The 26,166-nt window shown below is 52.6% G+C and overlaps 2 protein-coding genes across 13 annotated transcripts in view; one reads left to right on the forward strand and one right to left on the reverse strand.

The window, feature by feature from the left end:
- Window positions 1–25,789, reverse strand: part of SLA (Src like adaptor) — a 37,967-nt gene extending 12,178 nt beyond the window's left edge. For 2 of the 9 annotated variants that reach the window (XM_019823166.3, XM_019823162.3), the window contains exons 1-3: window positions 10,615–10,811; window positions 1,542–1,641; window positions 404–490 (exon numbers count right to left, since the gene is read on the reverse strand). In XM_019823166.3, the coding sequence (XP_019678725.3) occupies window positions 404–490; window positions 1,542–1,641; window positions 10,615–10,792 (365 nt within the window). In that variant the 5' untranslated portion in view covers window positions 10,793–10,811. The other 7 variants (XM_045049600.1, XM_045049601.1, XM_045049598.1 and 4 more) reach the window with 7 other exon arrangements.
- TG (thyroglobulin) overlaps window positions 1–26,166 on the forward strand; it is a 259,920-nt gene that overhangs the window by 174,789 nt on the left and 58,965 nt on the right. The gene's annotated exons all lie outside the window — the stretch shown is intronic.

Below are 26,166 nucleotides of genomic sequence, written 5' to 3' on the forward strand. Positions count from 1 at the left end.
TTCTGTATTACGATGTCTATCTGACAGGTGAGGGAAGGAATCCGAGCCATAAAGTGTTGAGGAGCTTGCCCACTGTCACACAGCCAGTAAGTGACAGGGGCAGGATTGCTGCCCAGACAGGCTGACTTTTCAGAGCTGCGTCCCTTTGATCGCAGTCTCTGAATGTTGATTGCTACGTGCCAGGAACACAGCGTTGGAGCTGAAAGGTTCAGCTCCCTTCATCTTTACTGATGGGAAAGCTGAATCTCTGATAGGGCCTGGGGTTCGCCAAGGTCACACCCTTCCTTGTGGACTGAGCCAGAGTAAGAGTGAGCCTCTCGAAACTTCCTTTCTGCCGTGTGCCCTCACACACCGCTAGCATAAATATTGGGCTTTATTGATGCTATTTCAGAAATGTACTCACCCATGGTAAACTCTGGCCACACATATTCCAGGAATGTAACTCTCTCGGCCAGTGCTAAGGGAAATGGCTTTCCACCAGCCCCCTTCACTGTAAGAACAAGAACAGACAGGAAAGGGTGGACAGGTGAGTTGCAAAGCAAAGGAATGAGTGGGGTAACCAGATTGAACCTGGGGCACGTAGGGCCGTTTCTTTTTTAAGACCCATTGTTGATCGTGTTGACCTCAATTTCTCCATAGGGAAATAACAGTTTTTAAGTGTATCCCTTATTACAAGCTAACCAGGAATGCGTCTCATGCTTTGGCACTGAGCCATCTTTTGGGGACCCACAGGTGATCTGCCAGAATTGGAGGCTTTTAAAAATAACTTTACTATGTAGAATTATACCCTGAGATAGAACCAAGATAGTTTAGTTTGTCTGTGTCAATGAGAATCTAAATAAAAGGGTTTTAGAGCCCCCTATTTGTTCTGTGGCCCATTTTGAGTCACGGAGAGGCAACAGGATGGGAGTCAGTACTTTCTGTTTACTTTCTGTTTATCATCAGACATTTTCTTAGAACCCTGGGTCCTCCTGTCTGAGCCCGAACTGCACCAGTCTATAATACCAATGCTGCATGGTGGGAGATGAGACCAATGTGAGAAACAGACGCTGGATCACAAAGGGTCTCAAAAGCCACGTTAAGGAATTTGAATTTTATCCACCAGGCAATGGGGAGCCATTGAAGGTTTTAGAGCGCTGGCAGCATTAAGGATTAAGCGCTAAGATCTTCTGTGTGGGCCAATTTCTTCACCTTATGATTGGAGCAGGGCCCAAGTGGAACTGGACAACTATAGCTAAGATCCAATGATCCCCATTCAGATAGCGCTCCCCCCTTTTTTTTAAAAATATTTTTTAATGTTTATTTTTGAGAGAAATAGAGAGAGAGAGGGACAGAATGCAAGTGGGGAGGAAAAGAGAGAGAGGGAGACACAGAATCGGAAGCAGGCTCCAGGCTCTGAGCTGTCAGCACAGAGCCCGACGCGGGGCTCGAATTCACGAACCGTGAGAGCCAAAGTCGGACACTTAACCGACCGAGCCACCCAGGTGCCCCAGTGCTCCCCGTTTTTAAGGGATTGTGAAACATTTGGAAAGCCAACTCACTCAGAAATCACGCGTAATTTCTCTCCTCGGCGGAATATGGGGGGGCTGATGTCAGGGGATGGGTAATCACTCAGCACGGCCAGGAAGTCACCGTCTGGTCCTGGGGAAACAAAGGCGAGGGATGTTCTTCTCCACAGGGAACCGAAAGGCAACCCCAGGAAGGGGAGGACCGAGATGAGTCCCTCCCGGGGACTTCTCAGCTGGAGATCATGATTTGCCTTGGAACAGCAGTTTAAAAAAATTTTTTTTTATGTTTATTATTTTTGAGAGAAAGAGAGAGAGCCAGAGAGCAAGCAGGGAAGGGGCAGAGACAGAGGGAAACACAGAATCGGAAGCAGGCTCCAGGCTCTGAGCTGTCAGCACCGAGCTCTTTGCGGGGCTTGAACTCTCAGACTGTGAGATCATGACCTGAGCTGAAGTTGTCCGCTTACCCGACTGAGCCACCCAGGTGCCCTGGAACAGCACATTATAGCAGGCCCTCCTCCCTTCAGGGATGGTGGCACAGGGAGCTTGAAGGAACCCCAAGGTCGGTGACCTCCTCCCATTCACAAGCCTGCCTTGGCCCTGCCGTTCTCCTCTGAGAAGGAGGAGATCCAGAGGTCCTGGGGCTGAAGTCACAAGATCTGGCTTCAGGCTTTAGTCATTGTGTCTACCGATCCAAGTGATCTTGGACAAGTCCCCGAACACCTGTGAGCCTCCATTCCCCATCTTTAAAGTGGGGCTACGAATACCTCAATCCGGGGTCTGCACGAGCTTAGGCAAAAGTATGTAGCAGCACCTCATGAATGATAAGGGGCTATAAAAGCTTCTTTACCCTTCCTGGGGCTTGTAGGTCCCCATCTGTCACGTGTGTGGGGGCGGGGTATGTCACAGCTGGGCTACATGAGTTCTGAGGACCCACCGGGACCCAAGACTCTAACTCTGCAGGTCCTCAAAGCACTTCTTCCTTGTAGAATACCAGGCACCGTGTTGGGGATCTATTTAATAGGGACTTTGGGGCAGGGGTAGGAGAAAAAGTAACTACCTTTCATCCTCTGTACCTTGAAAGTAATTTTGGTGAAGTTTTGAAAAGAAAGGCATGCTGTGTGGTTCACACGAGTGCTGCTTACCGTGGGCTGGAGAGGCGATGATGCACTTTGGGGCACTGAGCAAAATCCCTGGTTCCCAGCCTTAGCAGGTTTGCCGTAATCCAGGCGCATCAGATGCGGGGTAATATTAGGGTACATTTTGGGGGAAGTATTATGCCTTACACGTGGGTGAATTCAGCACCTGTTGGGCTTATCACTCCATCTGCCGGCTGGGCATCTGAACCCAAAATTCTGGGGAACTTTAATCACGTATTCTTTCATTCTGCAATTGTTTACTGAGCACCTAACCGTGGGCAAGCTCACATTCTAGAGAATACATAAATAATCCTGGGAGGGGTCTTCACCTGCCCTCATCACCCCAGGAAAATCTGGAGAAATCCCGGCACTCGGGCATGGCAGGCTGGGTGACCCAAATTGGCCACTTTCTGGGATCCAGACACTCCCCCCCCCCCCCGCCTCCCGCGTTGCGACCTCTAGACTTTGTCCCTTAGAGATCTAGATCTGGGACTCTCCAGCTGACAAGTGCCAGGACACACGAAGCCGAAAGACGGCTTTGGTAGTAGAATGAGTAAGAATGAATCAGAAGCCACCTGTCAGCGTGGAACGGCACATTCAGACGTATTGCTCGCTTGGGGAAGCTGAGCTACGTGCAATAAAGCAGATAAAAGCAAGCATTTTGGGGCACGAAATGGAAACCAAAAGTGATTCGTGGTGGCCACAGTCACCAAAAAGAGGCCGGGTCTCTGACCTGAGAAGAAGCAGTGCCCGGCCAGGGAGTAGCCGACCCTGAGCCTGCGGGGACACCTCCCTCACATACATCCTGCTTTGCCGAAGGAAAACGGGACCTTTCCTTTGCGTCGCCTGCCCCCGGCTCGACAGCAGGAGGTGGTGCCTCTGTCAGGCTTGAAGCCGGGAGTCCTGAGATCTGATAAGGGGCGCATCCAGATTTTGTGCGGCATGACACTCATGCAAATTGGGAACCCCTCCTTGAGAAAAGGAACAGAAAGGAAATGGCGAAGACAAGATCGTGCACGGTCCCTAGGAAGCTTCTGCGCCTTTGAGGAAGGACCTAGCACAGAGGATTTGTTCAGCTTCCCAGGAAAGCCGCCCCGATTCCGAGGCCGACCTTGCCACTCTGAGTGCCTGTGCACCCTTTCCCTCTCGGGCCTGCCTCAGTCTGGAAAATGAGGCGTTGGAAAATGTCTTCACGATGGAAATCTGGGCTGATGGCCCCAAACATGAAGGGGGGCCACTTAACGTGTGTCTCCACTGCCTCTAGGAGCAGTGTGATGAGCCGTCCCGTTCTTCTCAGTTTGCCAGGACGCCCCGTCCTCAGAGGCTGTGACCAGGCTGTGCCCTCTGCCAGGAAAGCGCCTGGTCTCCGCTTTGTCATCCCTCCCACCCCCAGGAGGTTTGCCTGGTGCTCCTGCTGTGACCCCCACCCCCCACCCAGGACCCTAGGCTCTTCCTTTGAGGCCCAAGTTGTGTCCTGGGGTTTGCATGACTCTGGGGGACTGAGTGTGAACTCCAGGAGGAGCCGTCTTGCAGCCCCCCCCACCCACCCACCCAGCACCCACTGCCCGGTCTCAGATGCTCAGGGCGGGTTTGAGGGATGAAGGCAAGGAGACGCCCCTGTGCTACTAGGCTCTTAAAAGCTGCCGTTGTGCTGCGTGAAGTGGTCCAAGAGAAGGAAACCTGTTTTGTGGCAGCCGCGTGGTGGGTGGGCGGTCGGTCATCACAGAACCAGCCCCTTGTGCAAAACAAGTGTTGGAAGGAAAGGCCCAGCATTCGTTCTCCGTGATATTCACAGAACCTTGACGTAGACCACACGTCTCCACGGGGGCTGGGCCTTTGATGTCTGGATTCACGACTAAGACCGTGAAACAGAACAACCGTCTTTCCTTACTTTAAAAACAGAAACAGAAACACAATCCCACTGTAACAACATTGGCTCACTAGTGGAAAGAGGCTTCAGGGGCTGGAGAGTTTCAATTGCACAATAACAGCGTTGAGTTTCCTGTGGAATTTCCGAAACGATGATGTTTTTATAGCTGTAACACTTAAACGTGGCTGAGAAAACCTCGCTCTGGGCCTTTGCTTAAAGGTAATGGCCTTGCTGTGGGCCTTTGCAAGGGATTTTAGGTCCGTCCCTGTCAGCTGTCTCACCAGCACCGGGAAAACCACACAAGTTCAGTCTGCACTTCCGCGGGAAGGGCAGGCATTCTTTGTAAAGTTTATTTATTTATTTTGAGAGAGAGAGAGAGAGAGAGAGAGAGAGAGAGAGAGAGAGAATGGGCAAGCAGGGGAGGGACAGAGAGAGAGGGAGAGAATCCCAAGCAGGCTCCATGCTGTCAGCGCGGAGCCTGGCATGGGGCTCGATCTCGCGAACTGTGAGATCGTGACCCGAGCCAAGATCAAGAGTCGGACGCTTAACCGTCTGAGCCACCCAGGTGCCCCAGGAAGGCAGTCATTCTAAACAAGGTCCGGTGCCAGGACCCCATGGAAGTCTTCCCTGAGCTTGGGAAAGTAAGAAAGTCAAGTTTGCTCAGAAAGCTCAAACATACTGTCAGGTCCTCCTGGAACCCCAGGTTTGAAGGAGAGCTGAGCACTGGAATTAAGTCAGATAAGTGATTGAAGCCAAAGAGAGGCGTGGATAGGATTACTGAAGGTTAAGATAAGGAAACAGAGTGAAAAATATGTGAGATGCATAAAGGAGAAATCCAGAGAGACTTTCCGAAGAGAGAACGGGCTTTGGAATCAGTCAGACCGGCCTTAACTTCCACCCCCACCACGTAATTGTTCTGCGATTTGGGGAAAGATTTATTTTTAACCAATCTGAGCTTGACTTCTTCATGTATAAAAATGGGAAATATCGACATCTACCCTGTGTGATTGGGTTTGGATTCACGACGCTCCTGTCCCAACAAGAAGCTGCTGATACCGTGTTTATGGGGTGGGATTGTCATTACATAATCCAAGACCAATTTCAGCCAATAGTGCCCTAAAGTTTGAAAAGCCTCTAAGATGTGTAAATTTGAAAATATTCTATTCTTCCAAAAACAAACTCCATGTGGTGAGAACAGAAGATGAAATGCGGAAGACCAAATATTTACTGATAACTGATATTGAGTCAGACTGAAGAAATTATACCGACGTGTAAAATAGGAAGTGAATCCAAAAAAGGAGAGAGAACCAGGCAAACTTACTAGCCGCTTGGCCAAAGAAGAGGCTTTTTTTTTTTTTTTTTGCATTATTATTCCTTTTCATATCATTACCATTTCTTTTTAAATGCTAAAAACCTTTCCGAAGATTCCATTTATAGTTCTAGCAAAACCAGCCTTTCATTACTTCCAATGCTCCACACAACCCTAGGGAAAATGAAGAAACAAATGCCGGGGGAGTTTTAGTAATGTGTGCAGGGGAGGGCATGAGGGTTGTCAGGCTCCTGGTCATGTCCCTAAGCCACATAGCCCTCCTCGGCATGTAATTACCAGGCTGTCCCCAGTTAACGCTTGCTCCTTGACAGGTTGGGACAAAGGCTGGCTCTAAATGAGGCTTCCAAGTTGGCACCAGCCGCGGAGTGCAGTTGGTTGGCAAAGAGCTAAACAGCCCAGTGCTTTCAGATCCTGGTTTTGTATGTGCCTTGAATCATGCCCAAATCCATGGCCTCTGGAGAGTCAAAGCAGGCCTTACTTTTAGCATCTTTTCCGGGACACACACACACACACACACACAAACACACACAATGAACCAATCAGACAGGGCTGGGCAGATTGGTCCCATAGAAGGTCTACCAAGTTCTGTTGATTACCACGAACCCCAGGGTGTACCTGTGGGTCCCGTATTATGGGCTGAAAATGAGACACAGCGGCCCACCTGTTCTTTCCTGTCCAAAGCCTTGGCTTCGCCATCTATGAGAGGGGGCGGATGGGGACTGATTAGATCCCGAGGCTCCCAGATGGCACAGCGAGGCGAAGCTACTCGCTTGGGAACCCACAATAGTGAGCTGAGTGCCCGGTCTCAAAACCCAGTAACCTAGCAGCAGAGGGTAGACCCTGCTCTTGGCCACCTGTTCTTCTGTTTATGCTCCTGAACACCACCTGCACCACAATTAACAGCGTTTTTGTGTGCATTTGCTTTAAAAAATCTTTGGTCCCATTTTATGCAACGTGAAATCATGGTTTGACGGACCAGGTATATTTTGTATGGTATCCATGACATGTACAGAAGCTGTATATTCAGTGTAAACGTTGGACCTAGAACCATCTTATGGGCCAGAAGTAGGATGAGTAAGACCCTGGTTGATCTAGTCAAAGACCTGATGCAGGTTCCCTTACGGGGCACTGGACTGCCTGTGAATTCATCTGGTGGCCGTCCTCCCTCAGCCTAGAGAGTGCCCATCGCCTCTCAGAACACGTGAGCTTCTTGGAATTCCATTGTCCGTAGGCATATGATGTGGGGGCGAAGGGACGGACTCTAGATTCAGACCCCCTGTTTCAGATCCCAGCTCTGTGGCCTCCTGACAAGTAATTGAACCTTCCCGTGCCTCGGTTTCCTCAGCTGCAAAGTGGAGGTGATAATAGCGATCACTTCCTGCAGCTGTTGTGGGGAGGAAGAGTGGACGTGTGTCAAACGATCAGAATTGTGTCTGGCGTGTCACAGGCACTGAGTCACTCCAGTCGTCCCCCATTTAGAAGTGAGACCAGAGAGACACTAAGGGGACAGACTGACTCCTCTCATCTCTCATTGTGTGTTAAGAGTCGGGGGCAGGACTAAACGCTGGGTCCCATGATGCAAGCTTTCAGCCTAAGCCGGGGGTGGGGGGAGGAGTGGGGGGCGGCTTGTAAGAAGTTCCTCGGGTTGTTCCTTCCCACTATCGTTGAATTCTGACGAGCACATCAGGGGCGGGGCCCAGCGATCTGCACTTCGGACAACTTTGCAGGGGATCTGATGCAGGTGGTCTGAGAATCATTCACTGAGAAGTGCCGGGCTGGGTCTGAGACTTCCCTGCCCCCTGCCTCTTCCTCCCCAGGGCCCCTCCCGTCAGCTCTTTCCATGGGGCAGCACCCATGATGCTATGTAAATGCACTGCTTAGCGCGATTTCTATCCTTGCATGGGAAAGGGGTCTGAACGGTGTCTGGGTTTACATTACTGCCTCTTGCTTCAGGTCAGGGTGATACAAGGTGAGGAGGGGAAAGAATAAAAAGGTAGGGTGTGGGAAAAAGTCTAAAAATTCTCTTTAAGGTAGAGATGTGCTACTTCCCCGCTACCTGGGAGTCCCCTAGGCCCTTCTCAATTCTGCGCTGCCCGTGTCTGGCACAGAGCAAGAGTCTGAACTGTGGAGAGAATCGCAGAGAAAGTGAGTTCTTTGGGATGATTCGGAAATAAGTCCCGGAACCTCCAGTTCCACCACTTTAAAACCTCTGGGGGGCGTGCCCATTTAGACATAGCCTAGTGCAATCAGATAACCCCAAGTGGAGTTAAAAAGAGTGACTCCCCCCACATTTAGCAGGTAGCTATCTTGTGCTGTGATTGCTGTGAGGAGGGGAGGTTCTGACCTCCACTTGAGAGCTGAGCCCTGCCTTCTGGGAGGCTAAGTGCCTTACCCAAGGTCATACGGCTTCGGGGGGCAGTGCCAGAAGCTCGGCGAGGTCATTTGTCGCTGAGACCTGCCCCATTTCCATGGGTTTTGTGATATTAGTCTCTGGGAACTAGAGTAACCGGGAATGTTCTGGAAGGCTTAGTTAGGAGAACACGGACGGGCAAAGCCACATTGCAAGGCATCCACAGTCCCGGCTTGGGGACAAAAGAGCTCTTGAAAGCTCACAAAACTCGTCTGCCTCGAAGTTTACAGATAGACCTCCTGCTGATCCGTGTGGGGCCTGGGGCTTTGGGTGTTTTTAATTCTCCTCCACTCGGGCTAACGACAGGGGAAGCTCCACTTGTGTGTTGGCCTAACGCCATCGGCTCCCCGCACTACTTCCTGGGCATTTGAGCCTCACTAAATGAGTAAGCACGGGTGTTAGCTGAGTAGATGCCCTGCGCCATGAAAACCCCAACTCTTTGCATCATTTGACTAGAAACTAATAAATAACAGCATGAACTACAACCACTTTCTTCTCCCTTCTTCAAGTGGATGTCAGAAAAAAAAAAAAAAAAGAGGAAATCAAGTTAGGACCGATCACAAGGGAAACTTTTCAGGGGTGGGGGATGAAAAGCCACCCGCTAACGCTTGATGTGGTATCCTGGATCACGAACGGGGTCCCACCTGGGGAATTCTCTTAACCAGGGGGCGGAGGGCCGGGGAGACCCCTCCACCTCCTTTTGCGAGGTGACCTCCCACCCACACAGTGGAAAAAAGAGAAACTTATTTCGTGAGCATTTGCATTTAAAAAATAAGGGCAAATGAGCAAGCCCTTGGAGGCCCGTGTTTTCACGGGGTTTGCTCAAGCATGCCACCCCCCCCCCGCCCCAGTGTGAGAGGTTAGCGTGACAAAATGGCTTCGGTGGGTGGGTGCATGGCCCCTGGGCCGGCCTGGGCCCTGGGAATTATAGTGTCTGTTTCCTACAAGGAGCCGTGGCCGGAGGGGAGGCTGTGACTTGAGGTGGTTTGGAGAAGGTGGGAGAAGGGCCCAAGCTGTCCCCTGGTGGCAGCTGACTCGGCCGCTTTGTGTAACGGCACCCAGTTCAAAGCTGTGCACAGGAGATAAAGGGGCCCAGGGTGCACACCAGCTGCCCCGCCCCATCACATGGAAATCTCCTTTGTCCAGAAGAACATTCTTTCTTAGGTTTAAGGAAGGGGGGGGGGGGTGACCGGGCTGGAACAGACAACCACCAGTGCTGCCCGGCATCTGACTGGAGGGGAGGGCCGGGCAGCAGGGTCTCTGGACGCTCACTTGGGAGCATCTGAGGGATCACGAGACCATGTATAACTGGGGTGTCTCCATTTTGGAAGACGTGAAAAGACATCCCCTGTCTGAAGGGGCCACAGAAGTTGTGGAAGGAGAGACAGGGCACCCGGCACTGTCTGCTCCCGGCAGGCAGGACAGTGGACGTCTGTGCGTGTGATCTTTGCTCGGTGCAGGGTTGTGGGGGACCCGGGGGACCCGGGGCGTTAGCAGAGGGAGACTAGCCTGAGCGCTGTACTGTAAGATAGGAGATGGAAATGTCCCAAGGGGACTCACCCTGGGAACACCGATGGGTCCCCTGACCTCCTCATCACCCCCTTCCCAAGCCCCTAGAGGACCCACACAGTGCACCACCGCTGCCCCACCCAGAGCCCCGTGGGTTTCACTCCCAGCCGTTGCCTTCTGCTTGCCTTGTAGCTCTCTGACCAATCTCCGAAGGGCTCTGTCGCTTGAAGAGTCCGCCTCGACCTGGCAGCTCCATGGGAACCTGCCTTCTGACCTCCCTGTCTGAGCTGTGACATTGTGCCCTCCCCCTAGAACGGGTGGCCCCCTGATCCTACCGGGGGGACACAGGATTCCTTCCTTTCCAGGGAGATTTCCTCGAGCTGTATCTAGCTTCATCGAGTTGCTCTGCAAAAGCATTTGCAGAGCTCTGATAATACTAACCCCGTGATCATATCCTATCACGGGCTGGCAGGGTGTGGTAGGCAAGAGCCCACGTTCCAGAATCAGACCGGCCTGGGTTGGAAATCTGAATCTCTGATTAGCTAATTGCATGCCCTCACGAGCCTCAGTTTCCCCACTTGTCAAATAAAGGCGGAACCGGCTGCTCTCGAAGGTCCGTCACACAATGCCAGGGACCCAGCCGTCACCCCGGGCGCCACCGCTCAATCTTTTTTAACACGTAGTTTTGAAATGTTAGCTACAAGCCAAGCAAGAGAGGCAGGTGCATCGAGCGCCCAGGCGCCCGGTGCCCTGTTTCAACAACCGTCGGCACCCCTGTGGCTCAGTCTTGGCCCCGGCTGTCAAGCGACGGAGTGAAGCATCACACCCGAGACCCAAGAAGCCAGACTTACCATCTGGGCTGGGCACAGGCCTCTCGGGGGGTGCCGGGGTGGATCTCATACTGTTTCCCATCGCTCTGTCTCTCTGGGCTGTCGAAGATGCGGGACGCCTGCAGCACAGGGGATACACACAGCAAGTCAGCCACGCGCCGACCCCTCTGGGTGAAGAATGACCCAGTTTAGAGTACATCGTGCATCATTTTTCGGCAGCTCACTTCTCGAGGGGCGGGTGTGTTCACGCGAAGATGAGATTCGTGAATGTTGGTTACATTTGCTCAGCCCTGCTTCTTTTATCAAGGGAATGACAGAGAAAACCACAGAGAGGGAAGTTGCCAGCAAATGCTGTTGGTGGCAGAAGTTTCCATTCCTCCGCACCCTGGCTGTCGGAAAGCAGCCAGTGGTGTCTGTGCAGAGCGAGGGACCTTTCAGATGGGCCTCGGCTTCCCCACTCCCGACCCCGCCCCCAACCCTCCCCTCCCCCCACGCACCCGGAGCTCGGGGCGCCCAAAACTCGGGAGGCACCGGCCTCACAATCAAAAGACGGTGAGGAGAGGGTACTTTCTGCCTCAGTTTTCTTCTACGTGAAGTTTCTCAGCATGCTGTAACCAGTGAAGAAGGGAAAGTCGGTAACGATGCTGGGCGATCGCGGCGGGCTTCGTGCGCACGTCGCTACAGGAGACACGTACATGTGCCGTGACGTCTGATTATCCTAAAGTCCCCGCGCCCGTAACCCCCTTTGTGCAGTGAAGGCAACTGAGTGCCTGAGAGGGTAAGGGTCTTGTCTCAGGTCACGTAGCACGCGACCCACATTCTGGGTCTGCGCGTGCAAGCTTGGTGACCTTGGGCCTTGACCCCTTCCTGCCTGTTTCGGGGACTAATGATACAACGACATTCGGTTGTGGCTGCAAAGTTAGCAGATGAAGCACAAGGAGCACTTAGACCGTGGCTTGGCATGAAACCCATGTTTGTGATTGCCACCTGCGGGGTACTTTCTGGGTGTCCGTCACGGTAAACCTTCAAATTCTGGGCCCTCGTACAAGCATTTTAGAAGGGAGCTGAGGTGATGACAGAAAACGTGTTTTCCCGGGCTCTTTGAAGCACAGAGAAGAAGGCCCCACCCATGCACAGGAACCATTCTTGTCTCTTGGGGATAAACAGGAGAATCGATGGGGGCAGGTTCCCCCAGCTGGTGCCCAGCCCAGCTGGAAACTTAGACTCCACCCCTTTCTTCTTCTGCAGTTTGGGGTGGAGGCCTGAGTAGCGTGAAAGGGTCCAGATGTCAGCCAACCCAACCCCCCACCCTGGCCTGAAATCCTTCCTCGATGCACTGCAAGTTCAGATTCTAGAAAGATCTACGTTCGCAGCAAGGCTTTCCAGAGATTGAGGGAGGTCCGCATCACTCCCTAATTTAGAGAGGCGGAGGTGGTGAGGTGGGGCAGTGTATTAGGAAATGAGGAAAGCCAAAATTAGTTTTGCTTGGAAGTTAGTGTATTTTAAATATTTACATGCATAGTCCATCGGTCGTAACTCAAATAGTTCAGAGTATAATTGTGCTCTTTCTGAGATCATTATAAGCTGGCAAGAGCTCTGAGCTCATAACGCACCACGGAAAGTGTGGCGGGAAGGGGTCACACATTCAAATTTACGAAGCCCATCTTCTGATCCTCTTTTAGGGGTGAGGCCCCTCCGGGCGTGAGTCACTCGTTTCCTCTATCTTGCCACCCCCACACAGCCAAAAGGACACCTTGGACCCTGGCAGGGCCCTTCCCGCAAGCCAGGCAGATGTGAACAGCATCCCCTGGCTCCGGGAGGCAGGGACCAGTTGTCTAAGTCCCCAGCTCCCAAAGCCTAGTGAAGGCACTCAAGAAAACGTGCTCCTCAAAAGTGCTCGAGAAACCACGCCAGCGGAGCGGTTGGGAGCCTCATTCCCCACAGCTCGGTGCTGGCCCTGAGTCAGCACCCCGAGAAAGGCAGGCCCCTGGGATCCCACCCACCTGGCGGGGAACTCGGGCGCCTCTGAGGCCCCACCTTAGACATGTCCAGGGAAGGAGCGAAGCAAGAAGCCTGCGGCTCGGAGGAGAGGCCTGTCCCGCACAAAACCCCGCTCCCGTGTGCCGTGCAAAGACGTCCCACGGAGCCCCCGCCACCTCTGTCCTGCTCCGAGTGCTGTCCTGGAGCCCATCAGCCACCTCAGACCCCCAGCTTCCCTGGCTGTCATGGCCGAGGCCTGGAGAAGGCTCTCAGGATGGGCTGGGGAGAGGTCGACTCTGACCCGTGTAGGCTAGCCTCGCCCCTGTCTCTCCCATGTGTCCCCACGTCGCATTGCGTGCTGTCACCAGACCCCCTAGCAGTGCCGTTCTGTTCCCCACAGCCGGACACTTGGCATCCAGCACCAGTTAAACGCCAGGGGTCGTACCTTTCCCCTTCCCCCACCCCACTTGGGGTGCCATTTCCCGCCCACCGGACATCCCAGCGCCCTCCCCCCTGCCCCACCTTCTCCCTTGGAGCCCCTTTCTGGCGGCAGCCCCCGGCCCCCATGTCCCCCTGTCTCCTTCCTTCACGCCACAATTCCAGAACGGTCGTGGGGAAAAGACCTTGTCATCTAGCAAAGTGAACTCTGACTTCACTCCCTCCCGACAACTTTGTAATTCTCAAGCATTCGTTTGCAATTTGGGGCGGGGGGGAGGGGGTTCTTGGGATCCAGGACAGGAAAAAGAAAGACTTGAAACTCGCATTTCTCAGGTGGGAAAACTGAGGTCCGTCCAAGAAAAGAAATATACCCAGGGTGGTGACACGAGAAAGGTCGGGTGGGTCCCAGAGGTCTGACACACTCCCTCCGCCCTGCTCCTCCAGCTCTGGTCTCTTCCGTCTTGCAGGTGCACGGGTGCACCAGCCCACTCTATCCCGCGCCGTTTAGAAAACCCCAGAAGGTCTCAACAGCCCTTAGTGGTCTTCTTGTGGGCTTCCTGTAGTCTCCAGGAAGGAGTTAACTTATCTGAGAGAGGCTTTTATTTGAGCAGAGTAAAAATGCCCCCAGAGACCGAAAGCCAGAGTCTCCCTAATGAAATGGTGAGCAATCTGATTTAATCTGTGACAGTTTTATGCAGGGGCTGGAGGTGGGAGAGAGGGTATGAGGCGCTTAATTGCTTCCAGGAACAATAAAGAAAGGGCAAAAGAGAAATGAGTTAATTAAAATTAGCTCTGAACGTTTGGTTTCTTTCTCCCTTTTCTTTGGGATGTCAAGGATCAGAGCTGGCATTTGCCTCTTACCTTCCCCCTAGTCTTTGGAGCAAAGCTGTTTTCTTTGTGAGAACTTGGGCCTCAGTTGACTCCTCTGGAAAGCGAGATGAGTGGAAAAGATGGTCTCCAAAGACAAACCACTTAGCCCCCCTTTTTTAAGTTTATTTTTTTTGAATTTATTTGGAGAGAGAGTGTGTGTGTGTGGGGGGGGGGGGTGCGGGGAGGGAAGAGGCCGAGAGAAAGGGAGGGAAAGAATCCCAAGCAGACTCTGAGCTATCAGGGCAGAGCCCAAGGCGGAGCTCAATCCCATGAACTTCGAGATCATGACCTGAGCTAAAATCAAGAGTCACCCACTGAGCCACCCAGGTGCCCCGCACTTAGCCCCTTTTAATTCTAGGAGTCAAGAGTCCGTGACTTTTTAAGAACTATTAAAAGAACCGTCATCACTTCTCTTATCAAGCTCCATTACAGAATCCTTACCCTGTCTTTATATTCTTCAGGGTCAAGGGAAGGCTGTTCTGTGCTCTGCCTTCTGGTGGGCAGTTAGCAGACACACTGCATTTAATCTCCCAGCATCCCTGGGGCTGGGAGCTGTGGGGAGACTTCCTCTTCCACCCTCTCAGGGCGGAGGTCAGCTGGTGAGCTCACCTGTCCACACTTCGGGAGCTAGACACATGCAGGGCCCGGATGCAGGACGCACACCTACCTCTCCTGACTTCGGCACCGACGGCCTTTCCCAGCGGCCGTGCCTCTGCCTTGCTGCACGGGGAGGAAGAAAGATCCCCAAGGACCTCTGGGCAGTGTGGACACACGGCACGGAGAGGTCACACGGCTGCAGGGAGTTGCCCTCGGTCGTGTGGGAGGCACTCGCCAGCTACCCTTCTCTGGCTAGGTTGCTGTTGGACCAGATCAGGGATCCTTTCACTGTGCGTTCTGCATTATCTTTTATTTAAAATTTTTTTTTTCAACGTTTATTTATTTTTGGGACAGAGAGAGACAGAGCATGAATGGGGGAGGGGCAGAGAGAGAGGGAGACACAGAATCGGAAACAGGCTCCAGGCTCTGAGCCATCAGCCCAGAGCCCGATGTGGGGCTCGAACTCCCGGACCGCGAGATCGTGACTTGGCTGAAGTCGGACGCTTAACCGACTGCGCCACCCAGGCGCCCCTGCATTATCTTTTAAATACAGCAGTCAGACCTCTCAGAACCTTCCATTCCCGGATGGCATCCCAGGACAGTTCTCTGTACTTTACCCACTTCGCGCTTCCATTGCCCGGGCCTCACTGTTGGAAAGGACCGTAGCCTGAACCCCTCCCCGCCCCGCCCCCCACCTTGGGCGCTGGGGGCACAGAGTTGAGGAGCCCCAGCCAAAGGAAGGTGGGGCCGGACTCTGTTATAAAACCAGAAACAGCTGGAAAACCTTATCGGCAAGGTTTAGTTAGTATAAAAATCTACTTAGGGATGCAGCCTGCCCTTTGACCTTGGAAAATCCCCCCACAAAGCGTGACAGCGTAAACCCACTCGCATGACCAGCTTCTAAGGCGTGGAAGCGTCTTGCCACCGGTGGGGAGCGTCACCATCCGCTGTACCCTGACCCCAACGACGGCAGAAGTAACCAGAGCCACCACCGCCACCGTGGCGGATCAGATTTTGCTCCGCATTTTCTGGCCGCCATGTCCCAGGTGGCTCCAGAGGTGAGATAAATTCACTTGTCCAAGGCTTGATCTGGGCTTCAAACCAGGTCTGCCAGATCCCAAAAGCTGTGCTCTCACCCTCCGTGAAACGCTGTCTTGCTTTCCTGCCCTCTGGTTCTCAGAAAAGTGATTTTTGAAAGCCATCAAAGTAAACTTCTGGGGGAAACTTTAATACAAGGGACAGGGAGGTCCAGAAGGCTCTCTGGGACGTCAGGAAGCAATGTTTGGGAGCCCGTGTCTGGGGATCTGGCAGGGGCGAATCATCCAGGAGAGAGAGGCAGTTAAGGTGTGCTCAGGTCTCAGTACCACCCTTAGGTGGCCTGTGTGGTCACGAGAGCCAGAGTGAGTCATGTGGAGTGTTTTCCACCCTTTCACAGTATTATTTTCAAGAACTGTTAAATGCTGTAAGGGGAGGGGGGACCGAGAAACAAGAAACACCAACTGTGCTTATAGTAGCCCGGCGTTGCAAAAAAATTCACACACATTTGCTAATACGTGTACAAAACTATGAAAGGAGATGATTTCCAAGATGCTTCCAAGGGCTCTCTCTGGGTGGCGATTTTCTCCGGTAAATGTTATCGATTTGTTATTTACACCTTTCTAAAAACTCCAGGTGTTTCCCCCACGGGCATGGCTTGCTTTTATAATCAGAAGCGGAGCTGGGAAAGAATGAGGAATCTCTGAAAGGGTTTTCAAGGCAGGCAAGCCTGAGTTCAGATTCCCGCTCCCAACCTACTGGCTGTGTGTCCTTTGCCAAGTTCCCGCACTTCTCTGAGCCTTGAGTTTTAAGTCTATAACTTTGGGAGACAAATATATGCCCCTGCAGGGTCGTTTTGAGGGTTAAATTACGGATCATATCTAAAGCGGAGATACGTTTGGTAAATCAAACAGCTGAAGACTTACCAAAGCTAGATCCCTTGGTGGTATTGGGTGGCCAGCTAACTCACCGCAAGCTCGAGCGGGTCTCTTCTCCTCCTTGGCCTCAGCGTTCTCAAATACCGCGGGGCAAGAGTTGGGACAGACAGTGGCTCATGGCCCTGTTGCCTCAGTTGTCCGTCCGCTGCGACGGGGACCTGGTACCCGCCCAGTTGACTTGGGGCTTGCTTGGTGCCGCCTGTGGTCTGATGCTGTGCACCAGGAACGAGAGCTGGGACAGGGGCTTAGCATCGGTTGGTTTCCCTGCCAAGGATCTCGCAGGATTTCCGGGGGTACCCCACCACATCCTGACCTCACTCGACAGGTGCACCTGTGCTGTGACCCACATTGTTCCCTGCCCTCCTCTCAGGGCAGGTGCGGCCACAGCCTGTCCTCGCTATCCCCCAACCCCACCTTGTTCTCCTTTCTGGCATGGCGGAGGAGGGCTGTGGTATGGCCGTGGCTCCTGGGACACTGGCCAGGACAGGCAGCCAGCTCAGAAAGGTGCTCGAGTGCTCCCTCTTCCTCCTCCTGCCTAACTCAAAACCAGAGCCTTTAAATGGCCACTTGGAGGAGACCTCAGGATCCTCTCATCCTGGATACTCCAAACCTGTTGGTTGAAGAGTTTCCCCAGGGGCGCCTGGGTGGCTCAGTCGGTTGGGCGTCTGATTCTTGATTTCGTCGCAGGTCATGTTTTCACAGTTTGTGGGATAGAGCCCCTTGTCACGCTCTATGCTGTCAGTGTGGATTGGAATTCTCTCTCTTCCCCTTCCCTGCTCTCTCTCTCTCTCTCTCTCTCTCTCTCTCTCTCTCTGTGTCTCAAAATAAATAAACTTAAAAAAAAAAGAGCTTCCCAGAAGCTTAATATGTAAAAATAGATAAAAGCAAGCTGCTGGTTGGGGACTCAGGGTTCAGCACTCTTACCCCTCCACTCTCTTGATGGGACAGCCGAATCTCAGGATATCGTAAAGCACCAATTGAAAAGTGGCAGTTCAGTGCCCTCATATCACAAAGAAAAGGCTCAGAGAGGGCAAGCAACTTGCTCAGAGTCACCTGGGAAGTTTGGACAGGGACCAGAACTCCCTGTCCAGCACTCTGTCCACCATTCTGCCTGACCCACGTGTCCCTGAGCCTGTGTTCTGGCTCCTTCTGCACTTGCGTGCCCAGAAAGGGATCCCCTGTATTCTCAGGCCGACAGAGAGCCTCAGCTCCATCCTAAGACTAGGATAACATGTTAGGATGTCATGGGAAGAAGCCAGATTCGGGGCCAGTTGGTGCTGAAGCAAGTTTCAGCCTCACCCGTATTACGTCACTAAGCCTCTTCCCATCGCTCGTTTTTATTTTAACAACGGACCTAACAGCCACATCTGCCTTGCTGGGTTTTCACAAGTAAGAATTCGAGAGAGGAGGTATCACGGGCGGCACACATCCTGGGGTCTGTGTGGCTGGCCTCTGCCAACAGTAAATGCTTCACGAGCGAGGAAGTGTGGTCCGTGTGATGTGGGGTCCGGCATGGAGAGATAGGCAAAGAGTCAATCCCCACGTGGCTTTAGCATCTCATTGAATAAAAAGAAGAAAGTCTCCCCACCATTTGTTTCTTTTCTCCATCAGCTTTTTATACACAGAGGCCGCCAGTATACAAGACCGTTATAAATATATAAAACCCATTAGCTGACATCATAAACACTGACATCATAAACACTGAAAAAAGTCCGTCGTAAAGATAATTATTTTGGTATCAGATGACGCAGGTACACAATTACGCAGAACGGAGAAACAGTAAATATGGGTAGGCTTTTTCTTTTCCTTCCAAATACAGATACTTGGGAAATGCACGTTTCCGTAGAAGGAGGGGGGGTGGCTGCAGACTCGTGTACAGATGCTAAAGGTCGCCTGGACACGGGGGCCCAGGGAGGTGAAGCTGGTGACTCTCTTACTACACCACATTGCACAGCAGGACTTCGTTTTGCTTTTTATTCACACACACCAATCAACGGGGTGGCTCATAAACTTATCGAACAAGCTGGAAATTGGTATTTTGCTAACGACATCATTTGCATATGCTGAGCCACCTGCTCCAGGGCCTTCGCCCCTAGCTGTGGATCACTCGTCACAACACAGATGCGGGGGTCCTACCCTCCGGGGTTCTTAGACGTTTCCTCTAGTGGGGCGTGGGCACTGGTCTTTCTCCAGAAACCCCAGGATATTTGCATGTACTTCTAGGATGAGAAACACTGAGCTACTCTTTTTTGTTTGTTTGTTTTTTTAAAACCTCCTCAGGAATCCTGCATTGCCCTTTAAGTGGATTATAATTGTAACAGTTACTTGTGTGATTGTTCAACAATGACCCTAAGTGCTGTAAAGACAGTGGCCACATCTGATTTTACCCGTGGCTGGAACACAGAAGCTACTCCATAAAACAGAACAGAATAGGTGGAGAGTAGAGGGACAGTGTGCCCAGGAGAGAGAGAGAGAGAGAGAGAGAGAGAGAGAGAGAGAGAATGAATTAGTGGTGTGGTAGTAAATGTTTAACAATCAGTGATGGGCAGAGGGAGGATGATTCTGATCTGTAAGGGTTGCTCACCTCTGGGGTGTAAATATTCCCACCATGGCTGATTTCCGGCTTGCAAGGTGACCTCCCCGGACGCGGAGTTAGGAAGAGGTGCGCACAGTGGGCCCTCACAAGCCAGGATGCACTGGCTCCAGGCACCGGTGGAAGGAATCGACTTTCTCCCAACAATCACCCGTATCCGGAACAGCTACCCAAAGACATCTCCGTTGCTTTCAAAGAAGAGACACTGATCTCGATGATGACCACCCACTACATGGAGGGTCTGAATCCAGTGTTTGAAATACAGTGACTCATCTGATACCCCAAAGAGCCCACCATATGTCGTACAGATGAGGAAACAGAGTCTCAGAGAGGTTGAGTAAGGTGCTCAGGGGCACACAGCTCATTCAGTGGCCGGGCCAGCTTTCAAACCCTGATTCTTTTTTTTCTTCCAATGTTTACTTATTTTTGAGAGAGACAGAGCGTGAGCGGGGGAAGGGGCAGAGAGAGAGGGAGACACAGAATCCAAAACAGGTTCCAGGCTCCGAGCTGTCAGCACAGAGCCTGATGCGGGGCTCGAACCCACGGACCGCGAGATCATGACCTGAGCCGAAGTCGGACGCTTAACCGACTGAGCCACCCAGGTGCCCCAAACCCTGATTCTTTTTACTACCAACCCTGATTCCTTCCACCACCTTCGTCCCAGCACTATACACTTTTAAATCAGCTAACAAACACCCTAAGAGCTAGGATTGCTGGGAGACCAGAGAAGGCACACAGGTCTGGGAGTCGGCACATCCCCTGCCTGTGTCCTTCAAGGCCCCTTGCTTCTGACCATTGCGAAGCCACTGCTGCTCCCGGAAGAGCCGGCTGTCGGGCCCTTCCCTCACACCTCTGCCCCTCTGCTCTGAGCCCTGAGGTACTAAGGGGAACTTGGCGACTTTGTGTTAGAATCGCTTGGACGGGTGGGGTGACTCCAGCACAGTCAGAGGGAGCATTAACCCATTTCTCCTCCCTAGTTTTTCCTCATGTTTACTTCCCGTACGTTATGGCTTTGGAACCCACAACGGGCCCGCTAACCTCTCGGAGACGTGGGGTGAACCACCTTCCTTCTTCGGGTATCGGCTTGCTCCCCTGTAAATAGCAGGTAGACCAGAGGGAGGGCTCCGTGTTCCTCACAGATCCGTGCCGTCTCCCCATGGGCGGAGTGTATGGCAACCGGAGAAAATCCGGAGCCTACCGTGTGCCGAGGAAGGGTTTTACACGGACCCGCCGGGCCCCCACGACCGGTCTACGTAGGACGCATCACCGTCACGCCGCGCTTCGTAGAACTAGGGAAACTGAAGCCTGAGCATTTCTAGAACTGTCAGAGGTCCGTTTGTAAGGGGTGGAGGTAGGATTTGAATCCAGGCGTCTGGCTCCCGAGCAGGGCTCTTAGCTGTGTGCTCGGAGGCATGAGGGAATGGACGGAGGGTCGTATAAAGCTGAATGCATCCTTTTTTTGTGAGGAGGTCGTGATGCTATTACCTTTTGACATGCGGGAGGCACGTATGTAATAGGTATTCTGTAGGTGGACCCATAGGTGTGTTGATAGAGCCGACCCCAAGAATTGGGTCCTGATGCTCTGGGTGCTTGGAGTTTGCATTCAGAGGGTGTTAAGTCCGAAGCGATTGTCCCCGTGACTCGGAGGCCTTGGCTGGGGGCGGGGGAGGAGTGGGGAAGCTGGCAGGTCCATACATTGGGAACAGGCACGGCCACCGCCCAGGGTAATGTGAGCCTTCAACCGAACCACCGGTCTACCTGCACTCTTTGTCCTGGGCTCTGTTCCCTTCACGGCACACACACCATTCCCTATTTGTTTCTTTAAGTGTGTGTTAGCCACCCCTGCCTCAGGCTGTGAACTTCCTGAGAGCAGGTCCCACGTCTAGTATATTCCTCGATGAAAAAACCTTTACCTACCAGGTGCCTGGCACAGAGTAAGCGCTTGCTCCATTTGGGTGAGTGACCGAAAGTATTGTCTGTAAAGTGCCTGGCAAGGTACAGGTGGGAGGGGCTGTACTTTTCCCACTTTCTTCTAACGCTCTTTGGGTCTCTCCGCCTCCCCCCCCTGCGCACCCCAAGCCCTCCAGCCACGGACCCTGCTGCCTGGAGGGCGCCAGGGAGGAAAAGTATGACTTTGCAAAGCTGTTTGACAAGTTTCTGTCTGTAGCTCAGTTACCATAATGAACTAAGCCCCCTCCCTTGGCGGTTCTCAGATGGGAGGAAGTGGTTGGACCCAGTACTTACTTCTTCGGACGCCTGGGGAGGTGAGAGGGAGGAAGTCGGTCACATGGTGTGGCCTCGATGCATATTTATTAAGGGGAGGGAGGGCTGGAGGGATGGCTAGAGGTACATCCAGGGCCCACCCTCAGCCCGCTGGTCTTGCCTGACCTGCCGGAAGGCCTTAATGAGAATTTTCAGCTCTTAGCCTCTCTCGGAGCCGGGGGAAATAAGTCCTTCCTGAATGTCAAATGAAAACTTAAAAAAACAGCAGCATCTATTAATGCAGGAAACTGATTAGGGTTCCCCGCAGTGGATGCTTCCTAAGTCTTTAAAAAAGACACCCTCCCCTCGGAAATACGCTGCCAGCTCTCAACACTCAAGAGTGGTGAAGTTGGGTTTTTTTTTTTTTTCCTTTCTTTTTTAGAGAAATGATTTCAGTTTGCTGCAATTCAAACCTACCCGTGTCTGTTGCAGTTAATCACCTGGAGAAGGATGCAGATTCAGGGAAATCAAGGAGTATCCTGCTCGGCTGCTCCTACTTAGTCCTTAGAGGGCCTATAATTTAGACTTCTTACAAACATGCGGGGCTTCTTTTTATGAGGAGGAAAGTAAGACTCAGAGAGGCAAAGTGACTGGTTCGGAGTCACACAGCTCATGGGCAGCTGACCCGGAATGTTGACGTAGGTACGGCTGATTCAGTCAGCGGTCTCCCATGGAACCCTTTCCCGCCCTGAGTCTAGATCTGTTTAAAGCACAGAAGTCTAAATAGATTCCTAGTCTGTTAAGTAGGTTTTTAATATTGTTCTCGTGGTACTTCCAGAACACCTTAAGCACGCTTGAATAGTATTCTCCTAACTAGAGAAAGTCATTTGCAAAGGATTTTGCCAGAACCTTGATGAGGGCTTAGCTGCCCAGGTTTGAAAGCGCCATCGGCCGCCTTGTAGGTTTGCAGCTCAGCGTCTCATAGCAAACCACAGAATGCCAATTTGCAGACTTTGGGATACATATCTCTTAAAACAAAGAACACCTGCCATAGTACACAATTTGGTCCTTCATACACCTGGTGTAGCTGAGACCCTCTTCTTCCCCACCTCAGCCCTTGGAGCCCTTACAGCCTCTTGCCAGCTGTGTGACTTGTATGAATTACTCAACCTCTCTGAGCCTTGTCTCATTTGTCAAAAGCAAGTGATAATCATAATCTTGCGGGATTGTTCTGAGGACCTTAGGAAAATAGCTTTTCAGGCAGTGCCCCTCCCCGGCCACTCAGTACGGTGGACGCCATTCCTTCGCCCCCACACGCATGGTCCTGATGTAGGATCTGAGGCCAAAGCCCAGGTCATCTGGCATCAGGCTCTCTGGATGTGTTGGCGCCTAAAAGAATACGGAATATGCCGCTTTCCTCAGGGAATTCTAGCGCTCCAAAATCTAATTCTCACATTCTGTGTTTTCAGATGTTATATACCTCACATAATTGTTTTTCCTTAATCACACCCCTGCCCCCATACACACGCCACCTACTCTGATTGTTATCGGTTATCACTGGCATCTTCCCAAAGATCCACGCACCCAAGCCCTTAGAAGCACCTTGGTGAGCATTCAGCCTACCTGGGCCCCGTCATCTTTGCATGTCATGACTCCACGTCGTTTGCATTTATTGAAAACCTACTCTGCGTCTCAAACTGGCCTGGGCACTTTGCATATGTTAGCTCATTTAACATGCCCCATACCTGTTGTATTGGGTACCATTATTCCCACTTTACAGCGGAGAAAACGAAGGCCTGGAGAGGTTTAAGGTCATACAGCTCGAAGACTGATGGCAAGCATCAGTTGCCCTTAGTAAGAAGCCTGCTATGTGTCAGGCTGCTGGCCCTTAGCCAGAAAATGCCCTCCGGCAGGAGTGTCCCCAGCCCAAGAGCCCCAGCCCCTCTTGCCGTCTGTAATTCTATATCACATGCCCACCAAACGGCTGCCAGGTGCCGGGCACTGTGTCAGGTGTCGGCCTCACTCTCCCTGTTTCCGCAGAGCACTCTTGTGTCTCCAGAAAGTCAGCGCCCCACCAGTTGTGCGTCTGAGGAGTCTGAGGTTTCTCCCCGCCCAGCCCCTGCCCTGTCCCCTAAGATACCTTCAGAAGCTGGGCATGGTCTCCCCTGGGAGCAGCTACGGAGCGACTGCCAGGAGCACCGTCACCGCCTCTCCATCAGCTGCCGCTGCTCCCGCAGAGCGAGCAGGTGGCCAGGCCTCCGCGGGTGTAGAGAAGTCCAAGCTATCAAGAACAGTGGTTGCTAAAGCAGCCACACACTTCCTCTGCTAGAAATGAGGAAGGCGTGGGACTTGCAGAAGGTCAGGTTCCTGTTTTCAGTAACCTCTCTGAGCAGGCTTCTCTCTGTAAGGATAGGGAAGACAGTGGCATTATTATTATTATTATCATCATCATCAACATCATCATCGCCGTCATTTCAAAGCACTTGGGAACACATGCAGCTCGATTCTAGGGCCTGGGCCGTGCTCAGGCTTTCCGAGGCTGGCACCTTTTTCTCTAATTAAAAGGCAGAGGAGGCTGAGAGGCTGTTCTCACACATCCCTGGAGCCCACTGGGTCCGAGGAGGCTGGGGCTCAGGCCTACATCTTCTCCTTTCCTGGTTTCCCAGCTTCCCAGTGATTGTTGCCTCTTTTCTGTCCCTGCAAATGGGCCCTGGACCAGAGCTTCTGTTTAATTGGCAGACTTTTAAAATAGTAGCCACCAATGCCTACTCCAGAAAGTAGCTACCCATCAGCCTTCCGGGGCAAGGCACGCAGCCCCTTTGCTGTGCCATGACCAGAAGCAAAGAGAAAGGCAATGCAATGTAGTTAGCTTCCCACCCCCCACCCCCGCCCCGCGCCCCCCCCCCCCCAGGTTCTAGATTAAAATGGACTAAGAAAACACGGTGACTGAGCGCAGTATGTGAGGCTTGGCTGGGTCCTGGATCGAGGGAAAAGACCTCGAAAGAACATTCTTGGGGCGGAGGTGGCGGGGGAGGGAGGGTATTCACATAGACACTGCCTTGTAGATAATATTGTGTCAGTGTTCATTTCCTTGGGTTTGATAGTGATGTGGTTATGTGAGAAAAACGTGCTGGTTCTCGGGAGATACTCCCTGCTGTATTTGGAGGTCAAGTGTCGTAACGTCTGCAACTTTCAAGTGGTTCGCTAAAAGAAAAAGAAAAAGAAAATACAAAAGCAGATAAATATAAAGAAAGAAGAAAACGAGAGAGGCCGAAAGCAAACGTGGAAAAATGTTAGCGTTTGCTGGATCCAGGTGATGGGCATATGTGCCAATTTCAACTTTCTGATGGGTTAAAATTCAAATAATAATAATAATGATGATGATGATGATGATGATATGTAGCTCCCTATTCATAGTATGTGAGTCGTAAGTGGGAAAACTCAGTCACATGGGGGCTAAGGACTTAGTGGCAGGACTTCCCTACTGGAGCTGGGAACACCAGATGACTGTATTGGGGCGACCCTCTGAGAGCCCCAGCCGACCCCCCCGCCACGCTTCACAGAGACACCAGAGCTGAGTGTCCGGTGACTTTCCCAGAATCACACGGCTGGTCCCCAAGCAGAGCCAGGGGCCAGTGTCCGGGGCTGGTGATGAGCCGCCCCAACCCAGCCCTCATTTCGAAACCTCGCTCCATGTAGTTGTCAGAGCTCTCGAGAACATCGGGGCCGTTTCTAAATGAAAAAGGAACTCCGCACTAGATAGTTGCTTCCTTAGGCAAGTTGTGAAAATACCCACTGTCCACAGGGAACCCCAGGAAGGCACAAAGGAAGTGGTGAGAAAGATTGAGAAGGGGAAGCACAGGCAGGCAGAAACATGCCAAAGTGGAGATATCCCCCCCCACCAGCTTCACACAGAGGAGTAGAAGAGGCTTGGACCGATTGTCAGAAGGCATGAGCTTTGTGGCAACCTAAAAAAAAATTACCAAGCGTTTCCTGTGAAGGCGACACTGAGTGCATTCCCCCCTTCAGTCATTTATTCAATAACATTTTACCGGGCCTGTTCCAGGCTCTGGAATTCAGGCAGGTGCAAAACCCGACAGAACCCTCGCGGAGTTTACCTTCTCTGGGGGAGCCATGTGACAAAGACCCGAATACGGCAACCATCAGTGGTGGGGACTGCCGAGAAAATGGGGCGGCCGGTGCGACAGAGGGGCCGGGGTGCGTCACTTCCCACAGGTGGTCAATGTCCACGGTCTGCCATTAGCTGAGACCCACAGGAGGAGACAGAGCCAGCCCGGGGCAAGGCCGGCCGTGAGCAGCACGAGGAGCCACTGGCTTGGACAGACTCCGGAGGGTTCGGGGAAGCTCCAAGCCTGACGGCAGAGGCAGGCGACAGACAGACGGCGGACCACAGAGGGGTCTCCATGAAAGCACACAGACCATGGACGGGAGGAGCCCCTGCAGGAGGAGAGGCTCAGAATTTGGAGCCCCTGGGTTGTGGCCAGGGTCACAGTATCGGCTCTGCCTGTTCCCAGTGGGTAACCGGGTGACAGGGGCAGGGAGGGTGCACCCCTCACTTCCCCCAGCTTTGGTGGTTCGTTATCTCCATTTCCCTCCTGCAGTAACTGCCAGGAAACAAAGGCGGTTTGAGAACATGTCCCTAAAACTGCCACTGTGCTGCATGGAAGCCGAACCGTGGCTCTCGCAGCAGCTGTGGAGGAGGGGGAGCCCGGGGCCGGTGTCAGCGAGAGCAGGGGTGGAACCAGGGCAGCCGTGCACCCATGTGTGATCCGGGCTAGCGACCCCAACTTGAGGCTCCTGTTTCCACTTTCCAGGAGGGTTCTCCGTCTCGGCACTATGGACGTTCCGGCCAGACCCGTTCTCTGCCGGGTGTGTTAGCGGAGGGGCGAGGGCTTCCCT

Source organism: Felis catus, chromosome F2 (genome assembly GCF_018350175.1).
Source record: "Felis catus isolate Fca126 chromosome F2, F.catus_Fca126_mat1.0, whole genome shotgun sequence".
Classification (NCBI taxonomy): Eukaryota; Metazoa; Chordata; class Mammalia; order Carnivora; family Felidae; genus Felis; species Felis catus.